This window comes from Choloepus didactylus, chromosome 1, assembly GCF_015220235.1.
Source record: "Choloepus didactylus isolate mChoDid1 chromosome 1, mChoDid1.pri, whole genome shotgun sequence".
NCBI classification, from domain to species: Eukaryota; Metazoa; Chordata; class Mammalia; order Pilosa; family Megalonychidae; genus Choloepus; species Choloepus didactylus.
In genome coordinates, this window is record NC_051307.1 from 232909621 (window position 1) to 232923384 (window position 13764).

Genomic DNA, 13764 nt, shown 5'->3' on the forward strand with positions numbered 1-13764 from the left:
CCCTAAATCACTTATTAGTCCAGTTACCTCATTTAAAAAAAGGAATTTGCTCTTATCAGCCTTTTTTCATATATCACTATAACTCATACATGTTAATATTCTGCTCCTTATTCTTAGACCTAGCACACACAGCCTCAATAACTCACTTACTTCTAGGCAAACACATAATAGGCACACACACACTCAGAGAAAGCTTCTAATAAATTCATTGTCTGACTCATATAGTCTACCCAAGGCAAACATGTCTAACAATTCTATATCACTTGACCTGAAATATGAAGCACATCAACAAAGCATTCTTTGTTAGGAATAATAGTAGCCAATCTAAATTTTCTAATGATTATAGAAACCCAATTTGAATAAATCATTTTGGTGGATCCTTTGAAAATAATTGTAGCACATTTGGTTTGTTGCTTGAGGTTATCAGTGGTTTCAGGATTACTTATTCTTTTCACCATTATTTTGATTTTAACATTTATACAAAAGTCTCACTTTCCTGTTTTTCCAGGAAATGTGGTGTGCTGATTATTAGAAGAATTGCCAGAAAACACTTTTATGCACATACAGTACAAGTATGTTCAGATATTATCCTGTCCTATTCTTAGCTTTAACTAGGTTAGGTTCACAGTGATCTTCAAACCTCCCTCCATCTGTGTCTTTATCCAACTCCCTTTATCGTTGGCGTATCTAAATTACTATCTTCTCGTCCTGGACCAAGGCACCTTTAATAATAAGCACTTCCTGCTCCTTTCTTAAGCTCTTCACTTTTTCTGTCACAACCTTCCCTCAGAATTAGGAAACCGTCCTTGCAGATTTTGGCTATTAAATACGTAAGGACCCATATATCAATTCCTTAAATGTTCTGTCATCATGAGAATTATTTATTGGAACCTATTACCTGTGTGACTTCACAGTTCTTTTTAGATGGTTTGTCTGAAAGAATAAAGACTCTTCCTTGAAAAGAAATAGCTTTCTTTGCCATCTACAGAAAAAAAAAAAAAAAGGTAAACAACCAGGTCTCTGTCTACATTTTTCACATGTTTCTTGGTTGAGTATTTGATGAGAGAAGACAGGACTCAGGTTGTTCATGAAAATTTCCCCTGTGCAAAATAGACTTGAGGATACAGAGCACATAAAAACAGTTCCCCTGGAAAGAGGACACCCAAGTATTAATTTTAGCATATGGTAATCTTTACTTAGGTTTTTAGAAAACAATAAATACAGCTGAAGCACCCTCATGAGTAAAAATTTTGGTGACTTCTTTCTTTACCCCAGGACAGTGATTTCTCTATGCATTTTGTGACGTGGGGCTTTACAGAGCTTATAACCTTTCAAAAACAATGTGCCTGATTGTATTTTTTGGGAGAATGTTACAATTTCCTTCAGATTCTTAGAGGACTCCTTGCCCCCCCCCCCCAACCACCAAAAAAATTAGAAATCAGGGTCCTAATCCCAAGAGGTGTCCCCAGGGTCTCTGGATTTACCCAGACTAAATGAATTTGAATCCAATAATCAGTATATTGATTATGTTCCTGTTTGTGTGTAAAGGATTATATGGAATGATAAGGGGATAGAAGAAGCATAAGACCTGGGCCCTTATTTCTAGAAATTCTTTGGCTAGATGGGGTGATGGTGTATTGAGGTGCAGTATATGATAAATGCTGTGTGCATGAGTGGGGTGAGCCTCCTTGAAAGGTCATAAATTGTCAGTAATGAGACATGCTGACATAGAGGAATTTGATCATGGGATCATGATTGAAACGGATGTGTGTTTCACAAAATATGGGACTTGTACCTTGGCCAGTACTCACGTAATCTTAGATAGTACACAATATGATGACATTAAATGACACTGAACCATGTAGTTCTCTTTCACTCCTCCGTAGTACATCAGTTTCATCCCGGGATGTCTTAACACTTTTGAAACCATGAGCTAATCACCCTTTTACTAAAGAAAAAGCAAGCCCCAGGCTTAGAATCCAGGCAAGCAGCCATACATAGCTAGAATATAATAACTTAGGCATGTTTTTGTCATAATAATTTTTAGGGGTTTCATCTATTTCTGGCAAATGATGTTGGCTTCCATCTATGATAGTGATATAGTTTCCTTTATTCAATTACTTTAATTTTAAACTTTGAGTCATTTAAAGAAAATATTAAGTGACTATTGATTATTATGATTCTCAAAATGAATATAATAAAAATAATAATTGCAGCAAACATTTATTTGCTGAGTGTTTACCATGTACCACCATAGTTTGAAATATTTTACAGTTTTTATCACATTTAACCTTCTCAAAAACCCTATGAAGTAGAGGTGCTTTTATTACCACCACCACTTTAAAGATGGCAAACTGGAGCCCAGAGGGATTATGAAATTTTCCCAAGTCATATGTCTAGAAAACACTGGGACAAGGAGCCAAGCCATCTGGTAGTGAATGAATATGGCAGAAATTGTGAACATGGAGGGGAGGTTGGGAAAGCCTGGATCCTGAGATTCTGTTCTTCTGCGGAAAACAAAGTTAGTAAGTGCAGCCAGTGTGCATGGCAAGGAAGGATTTTTTCAAGCCAAATATTGAATTTTAGCTGAACTTGACAGTAATGGTGTCTCGCAATAGGTGCATGAAGTAAGAGATTCCACTTTGATTTCCTTTCTTAGTAATGTTATAAAAATTCTGGTATGAGGGGTTGAAGCAAACAAACCATGATCTTGCGATTACCAAAGGTTTGAGAATTGGGTACAAAATAAAATTAAAACAGTTTTTTCTAGTATGGCCAAGCATTCTTTGCATTACATGTTGTAGAAACCTCCTCTGCTTACTAAATTATATAATCTATATAGTGGTCCTCCTTTTCTAATTAATAATTAATATTGTCTTATAAGCATTTTAGTTACTTAGGAATAAAGGAATCTTCTGTGATTTCAACTTTTTTTTTTATACTTTCTTTACTTTTCCTTCTGATTTCAGACATAAGTAGGAGTGCAAATTCCTCAATATTATAAAAAGTTATTTCAATAAGTAAAATTAGGAAAACAGTCTTTAATCATATACATAATCTATATAGTGGGCATCCTTTTCCAATTAGTAATTAATATTGGCTTCCAGGCAATTACGAGCTGTTTTTTTAAACCATTCTTTACTTTTGATTCTGTTTTCTGACATAGTGTGAACACAAATTGCTAAATATTAGAAAAGCTATAGAAACATGTAAAATTAGAAAGCAAAAAAAAAAAGGTAAGAGCATATTGGAATCAATGTAATTATTTCAGGATATTTGTTTTTCTTATTCTTTGGTTTTATTTGAAATTTTTTTTAATTTTTTGATAAAGTTTAAAAAGAAGAAAGCAAAAAATATTTAATCATAAACAAAGATCTAATGGTAAATTTAAGGAAAAACTCTTAAATGTGGTTACAATGTTTTTTGCTTCTTGTTTTATTTCCTTCCTTACACTCTCAAACACTACAGGATGGCATGGTGGACAAAGTATAGGCTTAGACAAAGTACAGGGAGACCTGTGTTTGAAACCCTACTCTGTCCCTTACTAACAAACTGACCTTGAGTATTTTAATTTACTTTTCTGGAATACATTTTTCTCACCTGGAAAATTGGGATACTAATGCTTTTCAGGATTGTTGTGCAGATTAAATGAGAAAATAAAGGTGAGCATCCAACAGTACATGATAGTACACTGTAGGTACTTAATAAACTTCCTAAGCACCTCACCATGCTGAACATTTAACTTAGAATGTTTAAAGCTATTCCTCTGGGTCTTTTGGTTAATTTCTTTCCATGTCCTCATTTTTATTTCCAATTATTTCTAAAGACTCTGCAATTGGTTCTTATACTTTCCCTAGCTATTCTAGCATCCTAAGAGGTTGTTATGTAACTTCCTGGTGCTCTTTATTTTAATAATAAGTTTTTTTCTCATGAAAAACTAATATTAATTATTATGATGCTTTGATGAAAGTATGTAGAACTACAGAAAATAAAATGTTACCTTCGTGTCCCTTCCCGATTCATTTTCACAATGCTTCATAGATTTATATAAAAATTATCTCAGGTCATAAGTCCCCTAGAAGAAAAGAATTCTAAATCTTGTATTAATGGTGACAAAGAGAGATCCTAAATAAGCTACAGGTAGCAATTTAAAAAATGGACTTTAGACAAAAACATGTCATTTATTTTATTTCTTTTTCCCCCAAATGTGTTGTTTTCAGTGTTATATGCTTACCATGTGAATAAATATAGTTACAAGTTTTACCTGCCCAAGAAAAGTATTTCTCTAGTCCATCCATGCACTGTGTCACAAAGGATAATTAAATTAACTCTGCAATCTTTAATACTCATCTAGCTCAGGGCAAATAGTTCTTTCCAGGTTATTTTACGGAGCCCTTAAAACTGTCGTTCGGCAGAGGTTAGACCTGGATCAAACCAGGTTAAACAACAAGAGTTTATTTTCTCTTTCATCAGTGCTTCAGGCAAGGGCAGTCGTCTCTGAACTGCTGTTCTTCAGGTGGCCTGAAATACACAGGTTGTTCACTGGTTTATTAAACCTGAATCTTACGACAGAAAGGAAATTATCGCTTCAGGAACTTTGTCACCAGGGCGTCTGTTCAATAGCGATGTCTGTTTCTGCTAGAGACTCTACATGGAGAGATCAATGACGGGCTTACCTGAGTTGCCCTTGGAGTAAGCCTCTTCCCACTGACATTCATTTAAATTCGTAATTCGGAACATCCTTTTTTCTTAAGATGGGAGGAAATCATCTTCTAGGACTTTGAGCTGACTGTGTATAAACTTCTCGTTTCCACAAAATGATCTTTCTTTCTGTAAGTCAGGATAATTCAACCCCCTCAGGTTCAGAATTGCCGCTATTATTTGAAATTAAATATGTAGGCTCAAGCAAAATCAAATTAAAAGTTAAATATCTTTTGGATCTTATTAAACTAGATAGCCAAGGAAATTTGAAGCAAAAGTTCTTTTTTATCCTTTAGAGTAATGTTTCTATGTTATTTGCTCTCAAGGTAGACCAATGTCTATAGCACATAAATGCCAATTAAATTGCTGAGCTTTCCTTATTTCTCAGCTGGCACAAAGCCAGGGGCATTTCTACTAAGACAGTATATATTCAACTCTCAGTCACAGGCTAAATCTCCTGTTCATAGGTTGAATACACAGATCTCTGTCTCCATCTTTTCATTGTCACCTCTTGACTCCTCTAGTTTTTTGCCTATTTCATGAGTGTTGTTTACCAAAACTATGTTGTATTCCTGTTGCATCAGGAACAGGTAAAATCCTGCCTCTTGCACAAGCAGTGCAGCTTCCATGCAGAAAGTAACTGATCACCATTTTGGTATACACATCCTCTATTTAATTTTGGCTATAATTTAATAGAAAAATAAATATTAATAAATTGTCCAGAGTGAAAAGTAAAGGAAAGAAGGGGAGATCTTGTTTAGTCCAACAAGTAAACAAACGGGATAATGAAAGAAGAACTGGAAATTGCAAGTGGGCCTTATTGTCTTTTCACATTGGAGCTTTATACTTTTGCACATTATCCATTACTGCCCCCAAACCTGTCCCTGTCCTTCATGCTCCACATTTGATTGTTAATATGTTAGCTGAAGAGCAACCATGTCAAGTCTCTGCCAGCTGTTGCTGGAGAAAAGGGCCAGGCCCCACCAAGGCTGGGAGGGGATTGACCAGCATGCATGTGATCTGATTCCCAGCCTGTGGAAGCAAAAACATCCTCGGCATCGCTCCCTGCCCCCGTCGTCTATGGCCTGCCCAGTAGACCCGAGGCTGCCTGCTCATCCAGAACCAACAACCCTCTTGGGTTTCCTCTTTTGACACCAAAGTTCCTCTCCTAATTCTCGCTCTGTGGTATGTCTGAGGTGGAGAAGAATCAAAGAGGGAATCATGGCCTTATGCTACAAAGACTGCCAAAAAGCTTTTCTCCACTTACTTGGCACATCGCCATGGTTTAAAGCAAGGGGTCACCAACTCAAAGCCCACAGGAGCCAGGGAGGAACATTAGTGACTGATTCAAGCCACAAATGGATGGGAGCTGGACAGCCTACCCTCTAGTAATCAGGAGCTGCTGCTCCTGCCCTCCAGGATCCTGTTGCCCTGAGGGGGTTCACTGCTGTCTGTCAAGAATAGCCTGGAATGGATTTTATATTAAAGTATTTGGATTAAAGGTAAACTGTGCAGAAAAAACACTTCTGTGGTCAGGTGGTCCTTCCTCTGGTTCTAGGATGAGAAGCTGACTGACGTACATCCAGTCCTGTAGTCCATCACAGGGCATAGTAGACACTTGGCTTGGGGATGCCTGCCTTCCCTGACCTAATTCTAGGGCAAAACCAGTGGCCCCTGTGGCCAGCAGTCCACTGCTGCCTGGGACCAGGCCTTCTGGAAAACCCCTACCGTCCCATCAGGTTAATTGAGCTGAGAAGTAGCAGTACTTATATTAATCATATTGGGGATTTTATAATATATTGTAGCTCTCAGGAGTGTTACTCTCCCTTATAATATGTAAATCTGTTTCACTTTCAGGCCTTCCACTTTTAAACATGTTTTCTGGAACCTGTTATGTATAAAGGGATAAACCTGCTATGACCCTTTGAGATTTTTTTAAAATTCACATAATGTTAAATGAGCTATGGAATCCCAGATCTAACAACACTAAAGAGGATTTAAATTTTAGCTGGAGTAACAGTTTACAACTTCCATTGCATGTGTGTGTGTGAGAGAGAGAGAGAGAGAGGAAATTATTATTCCTCAGTTCCCCTTTTTTTGCAGAAGGGGAGAAATGGTTTTCTAAGTTGTATTCTGAGGGTATTCACTAATAAGGGAAGTTTTTCATTATTACTCAAGGGTAGGGAAGGATATGCTGCCTCTTTCACCAGAAGTTTTGCTTCCATGAAGAACTGCTCAGAAAATCATAGGTCGCCGTTTTGCGATAACCCTCCTCTTTAGGGTGATAGAATATTGTGGAGCTGGCAGCTTTTGTCATCTGTTCCTAAAGCCCCCAAAAAGGAAAGATCAGCATTTTTAAAGGTCCCATATCCCCAGACTAGTTTTGATTTATAGGACTGACAAGGTCAGCTCTTCAATAGCTGCAACTGAGAGCCCCATATTAAGAAAGAGAGATTCAATTTATCTCATAATTCCAGATATGCTCCTATCCTCTATGGATCTGAAATCTCCCAATGACAGTGGAGGACCAACTGCCTATCTGTGCTGTAGGTAATTTACTGTGTTATGAATTAGATGACCTCTTTTCATACAGGGAAAGTTAAGTCCTGTGTCACACCTTTATTTTTACTTCTTGCTGCTTTATCATCTTTGACTTTTCTCTGATACTATCAGTGATTTAAAAAGAGCCTACAGGTAGGTCAGTGCTAACCTATTCTAAGCCAGGGACAGATTTACATTTTCAGTTCTTTTTATCTAACTCTATCACTATTCATGAGTATTAGGAAGAGCTCAAAGTTTAATATCAAGCTAATAGTTACAGGTCATTTTTATAGTCTGAAATGAGGAAATAAGATGACATGGATTACAAAAGAAACTTTGAAATATCATCAAGAACCAAAGGTGTAAATAAAAACTATCCCTGGACTGGATTCAGGCACTATATTCATGGGGAAAATGGATGTAGAAAATACTAGTTGAAAAACCCTTTTTCTAAGTTGGTATAGGATCCAAACTGAAAGGAATCAAGTTGGTAAATATTAGTTTTGTGTTACATTTCAAAAATTCTTAGAGTTAGTTCAGGTGAACACCCCAAGGCCAAATGCTGACTTTGCAGATATTCCTAGCACATAAAAAAATCCCATAAAACAAATTAAAGGAACAGGTAATTTTGTGCACCTAATTCTTATATACAGAAATTAATAGCCAAAAGTCTATGATACAGCTGTTTATGAAGAAAGATCAGGTCAACTCTTTTCATGCTCAGAACTCTGTGGTTATTCCTCCAACACAGAGTTCATCCATTTTCTGTCAATATAACCACCACAGTATCTGCAGAATCCGTTCCCTCCTCTCCTCTTTCACTGCCAGTATCACCTGGTGAAGAGCTCAGCAGTTTCTTTAAAAGATTCTTCCAATTGTAAGGGCTGAAAACCCAATTTCTAATACCTTAAATTATTGGCTTATATAACTGGGGCATCCAAAGGATGGTGTTGCCTCAGGCATGGGCGGAAACGGGGTCTCAAAGATATCAGAATCTCTGCCTCTCTCTTTCTCTGTCTTTGAAGCTGAGTTTGTCTTTGTTGGCTTCTTTAAGACACACTTTACATGGCAGACGAGATAACTGCCAACAACTCCAGATTCCCATCCTCCAAATTCAACAATCCCAGCAGAAGGAGATTGTTTCCTCAAATAGCTCCTGGTTTTGGTGGCAAGCCTATCTCTAAGCCAATCACTGCAGACAGGAGACTAGGGTCTCCTGATCGGCCAGGCCTGGGTCCCTGCCCATCATTGTAGCTAGATACTGTGGAAAATGCTATTGGAAAAAGTAATGCCCCTTCTGCTATGCACTTATGGAAATATGTGCACTATGGCGTATGTTTTAGTTTCCTAGGCTGCTTAGGCAAATACCGTAAAATGGGTTGGATTAAACAAGGGGAACTTACTAGCTTACAGTTTGAGTCTAAAAGAAAGTCCAAATCAAGGCATTATCAAGGCTTCTTCCTGAAGACTGGCTGCTGGTGATCCGTGCTTCCTGTGTCACTTGGCAAGGCATGTGGTGATGTCTTCTGATTGCTTCCTTCTCTTGCAGGTTCTTTTTCAGCTTCTTGCTTCCTGTGGCTTTTGTGTGTGTGTGTCAGAATTCATTCTGTTTATAAAGTACTCCAGTAATAAAATTAAGGCCCATCCTGATTGAGGTGGGTCACACTTTAACTGAAGTAGCCTTATCAAAAATGGGTGCACACCCACAGGAATAGATTAAAGTTAAGAACGTATTTTTCTGGGGTACATACAGCTTCAAATTTCTAAATACATAATCATCTCAAGTCCCCCTTTATTAGAGCATCTTGAGAACAGAAATTATAACTTTCACATCTTTGTATCCCCAATGTCTAATACAAGACCTACTAAATAGGAGGCCTTTAGTAAGTATTTGTGAATGAATGGGCCCAATTTTTCATCTCCCTTCTATGACTACTTAGTGTCATCTATAGGCCTCATTAAGCATGATAATGTGTTCTAGGATTTCAGAGGACAGAACTATCCAGCCATCAGTTTAGCTTTAACAGAGTCCTCTGTAAATATTTGAAACAATGGGTCCAGGAGGGTGCAGAGTTGCATGTAATAGAACATTTAGCTAATGCGCTTTCATGGTGCATTTTAGGTGCCACACACTGTCCTAAGCACTGTACATCTTTACAACAACTTTACGAAACGTAATTACTTTATTATTCCCTTATCTGAAATAAAGAAACTCAGGCACAGAGAAATTAACTTAGTCAAACTCATATAACTCATGAGTGGTAATAGCATGAGTCAAGCCCAGTTTAGTTCCAGAGTCTGTTCTTATCTCTACCCTGTGTTGCTTGGATAAGAAACTGATGGACTTTCACAAAAGAACAATTCCTCCAACTTCATATTACCCCTATATTTGGATTATACTTAGGAAGAATAAGCAGTCACAGCAAAATGATGTGATTTAAGGAAAGCAACTGTAGTTTGTCCCTTCTGCAAATTATCTCCCTCACCAATCTTCTCCATTGTCTGGAATTCTAGCATTAGAGGCTTACCTCTTTTAATTACCTCTTTCATAAATAACAGTGGAAGGATTAAAATAATAAACCAGTGTCAGGCACTGAAATTGTTTGTAAAAATGAATAGCGAGATAGTTTGTAAAATTACTTTGTCATTTCACAAGGCCCCAGGAATTGGACAGGTAAGCTAAGCTTTGACGAGAAGGGGAAAAGAGAGCCTTGTGTTAGGATTGTGGTTAATGTGGCACAGTAGTTAGGGTTCTCCAGGGAAACAGAACCTACAGGAGATATGTTAGGAGATTTATTATGGAAATTGGTTCATGTGACTGTGGGGATTGGCGGGTCCAAATTCCTTGGGGCAGACTGCAAGCTGGGAACTCTGATGAAGGTTTTGATGAATTCCCCAGGAGAAGCTAGCTGGCTGAAGTAGAGATAGAAATTCTTTCTGACTGCTGAAATCATCAGTTCTGCCCTTAAGGCCTTCACTGAATGGATGAGACTTCTCTCTTTGCTGAAGGCTGTCTCCTTTGTTGATCATAGATGTAATCAGCCAGAGATGCAATAAACTGACTGATGATTTAAATCCATGAAATATCCTCATAGTAATAACCAGGCCATGGTTTGCCTGACCAAACAACTGAATACCATAACCTGGCCAAGTTGACACATGAATTGACCATTCCATGTGGGATCTAGATCCCGGAGCTGGAGTAGCAACAATATGTTGGGTGCCTTTTCTACAAATTGGGGTATCAAAAGTAAGAAGCAGAGATGGAAATGACATTGGAAAAACATTTATAGAGCACTTTACAGTTAGTTCATGTATCTTATAGAGCACTTTACAGTTCGTTCATGTATATTATATCATCGACTCATCATAATGTCCTAGAAGAGTGGCAGGGCTGGGGTCAGGAAACCTGACTTAGACCAGTAACTGGGAGCAGTTTTGCCAGTAGAGGACATCTGTCAATATCTGGAGACATTTTTGATTGTCACAACTTGGGAGGTGGGTGGTAATATTGGTTTCTAGTGGATAGAGGCCAGGGATGCTGCTAAACATCCTTCTCATGACAAAGAATTATTGGGTCCAAAATGTCAATATTGCCAAGGTTAAGAAACCCTTGCTTAGAGCATAAGTTATTTGGCCAGGATCATACATTTAATAAATATCCAGGTAAAGGCCAGAACCCAGGTCCTCAGATGAAAAATCCTTATTTATTTTATTATTCACATCCTTTGGCATTATACAGCGTGATACAAAAGATGGCTTTAGGTTTTTGCAATTATAAGGATACCATTTTCCATAGTATAAATTATTAATAGGCTCTTGTCCTTTGAAAGAGTTGTCACCCCTCAAATATTTAATAAGCTGCAGGCCTATATCATATCACAGAAGATGACTCCATGTCCAAGACACAATGTCACCTTACTTACTGAGTTTTCATATGTTAACATTTCACAATTCATAAAGAATTATTTTATAAATAGGAATATGATTAACTCCTTTAAAGCTATTTTTGTTAGGTGATATAAAGGATTTGAAAGTTTAGAATAATTATTGAGGTAATTATGATTTGATCACCACTCTATTTTTATCATCACATCTGCTCTTTGGCAAATGAAGTATCAGATGATATTTACTGAAGAACTGCTATGTGGGTATCTGTGGTATGAATGAACCAAGGGCCTCCTTGTCTGAATCTCGTAAATTGATTTGGAATGACTTAGGTAATTTTTATATAGACCAGTTGTCAGAAATGATACTTGAAGTGCAAAAAGAAGGCTAATCAAATTTCTATATTAAATGAAAGTATAGTAAAAAAAAAAAATTGTCCAGTTATTTTCCCATTTATTATAATGACTAAATAAGAGGACACAATTTTAAGAATGAAAGAGAACCACTATAATAAATGCCAGGAAATGTGCTAGGAATCTCACGGACCCTATCTTACCTTATTCTTGTTTTCAGCCAATCTGATTGAAATGGGTAGCTCCATTTTATAGATGAAGAAGCAAAAACTTAGAAATTTAAGCAAGTTGCCTCTGGCCACACTGCTAGAACTGACAGAACTGGAATTTGAACCTGCATCCTTCCAACTCTGTCCACCATGGAGTCCTTAAGGCCACTGCACACCTTCTCATGAGGCCCAGTCACATACCCTGGAATGGGTCATCTGGAAGGCTGGAGCTACTCCATCCTTAAAGGCCTTTAAGAAGAGTGTATGCAGAATTTGTGACCTGTGATTCTAAAATGCTGAGCCAAAGTTTCTATTACATGAAACTCTGCCCCTCCCAGACCCTTAGTTTCACATATTTGTGAAGGACCCTGCTAGCACTAGTGCTGAGTGGCTCTGCCCCTGTGCATGACTACCACACAATTCTGATTTTTCTCTTAGGATGTTTATCTACTTATTCCCTCACTCACTTCACAAATACTTATCAAATGCCCACTGTGTGCCATCCTGTGTACTATATACAGGAAATTCAACATAAGACAAACGCAGCCCCTGCCATCAGGAAAGCTAATATTCCACATGGTAAGGGAATTAACAAGGAAACAAATAAAACACTTAGATTGCATTTAATGTGAAGAAATAAAGTGGTTGCTGGGAAAGAAACTAACAGAGAGATCCACTTTAGAACTGTGAATCAGGAAAGATCTCTGAGAGGAGGCTATATCTAATCTGGGACCCGAGGATAGGAAGGCACCAGGTATGGGCAGGTACAGGAGAATGCATTCCGGGCAGGCAGAATAGCAAGTTCAGGAGCTTGCAGAAGGCTAATGTGACAGGATGAAATAAAATAGGCCAGAGAGAGACAGAAGCCAGATCCCTGTTAGGCCTTGGTAGACTCTAGAAAGGAATTTATTCTGAGTGAAGTGGGGAGTCAAGGAAAGATCTTTAAGACTAGGGAATGTTGTGATCTGATTTATATTTTTGTAAGATCATCTGGCCACTGATTGAAGAATGAATTTGAGTGGCAAGAGGAAAAATAGGCACACTAGTTAGGAGACTGTTTTGTTGGTCTACGCAAGAGGGAAGAGGTGAAAAGATGGGAAAAAATGGTTAGATTTAAAATACAGAGTAGAGATTGAACAGACTTTTACCTTGAATGAGCCATCTGTGTGCCTTTTTTAATTTCTCCGACTAGCTTCTAAGCCACGCTATATGTCATTCATTTTTGCATCTTTCTGCTTCTCTTCTGCCACAGTCATGTTGGAAATAGAGTTCTCTAAAATCCCTCCTGTCCCAGCTTTTGCATCTGTCAGCAAAAGCATTCCCTTCACACCAGGTAGTAGATATTTATCCCTAACTATAGAGCCAAGATGTGCCATCCACATTTGCTTTTCTGCCAAAGTCACACCAACTTGTAGAATATTTTAATTTTTTTAAGTTCAGTTCTTGCATCTCATTAAAAATGTATTGGCTGACATATTTCAGAACATAAATAGGCTTAATAATGTTTCATTTATTTGGACCTGTCTTCTAGGAAAAAAAAAAAAAACCTTTCAATGAAAATGCCTAAAGTGGTCAATTAAGGGATTTTTTTTCTTTTCTCTTATTAGCAGCTTTAATACTGTCAGTGATCTACAATAAGTCTTCCTTTTGCATAAGGTGGTTAGAGCTACCAAAGAGAGAAATGATTACAACCCATCTAATAATTCTAAAATTATTCCACCTGAATGTTGGGACCATCTTATCAAGGAAACATATTAAAAGTGCTAGACAAGTCACACATTCTAATTATATTTATACTTATGTAGACAAACATCCTAAATAAAGATGAGGGCTGTCACATGATATGGCTGTGACTTGCAGTTTGAAAGATGACAGAAATCATTTCCAATGAGCCAAAAGGGATAGACTTACCATTTGTGATCTATTTGCTTTGATTTCAGAATTACCATTTCTGAAGATGGAAGCCTCAGAATCGTCAATGTAACCAAGTCAGATGCTGGGAGTTACACCTGTATAGCCACTAACCATTTTGGAACTGCTAGCAGTACTGGAAACTTGATAGTAAAAGGTAA

At 37.6% G+C, this 13764-nt stretch overlaps 1 protein-coding gene across 5 annotated transcripts in view; it reads left to right on the forward strand.

Annotated features, from left to right (window-relative positions):
- CNTN4 (contactin 4) overlaps positions 1-13764 on the forward strand; it is an 824548-nt gene that overhangs the window by 727042 nt on the left and 83742 nt on the right. For all 5 annotated transcript variants that reach the window (XM_037800525.1, XM_037800543.1, XM_037800528.1 and 2 more), the window contains one exon: positions 13633-13760. In XM_037800525.1, coding sequence (XP_037656453.1) covers positions 13633-13760 — 128 coding nt within the window. The remainder of the gene's footprint in view (positions 1-13632; positions 13761-13764) is intronic.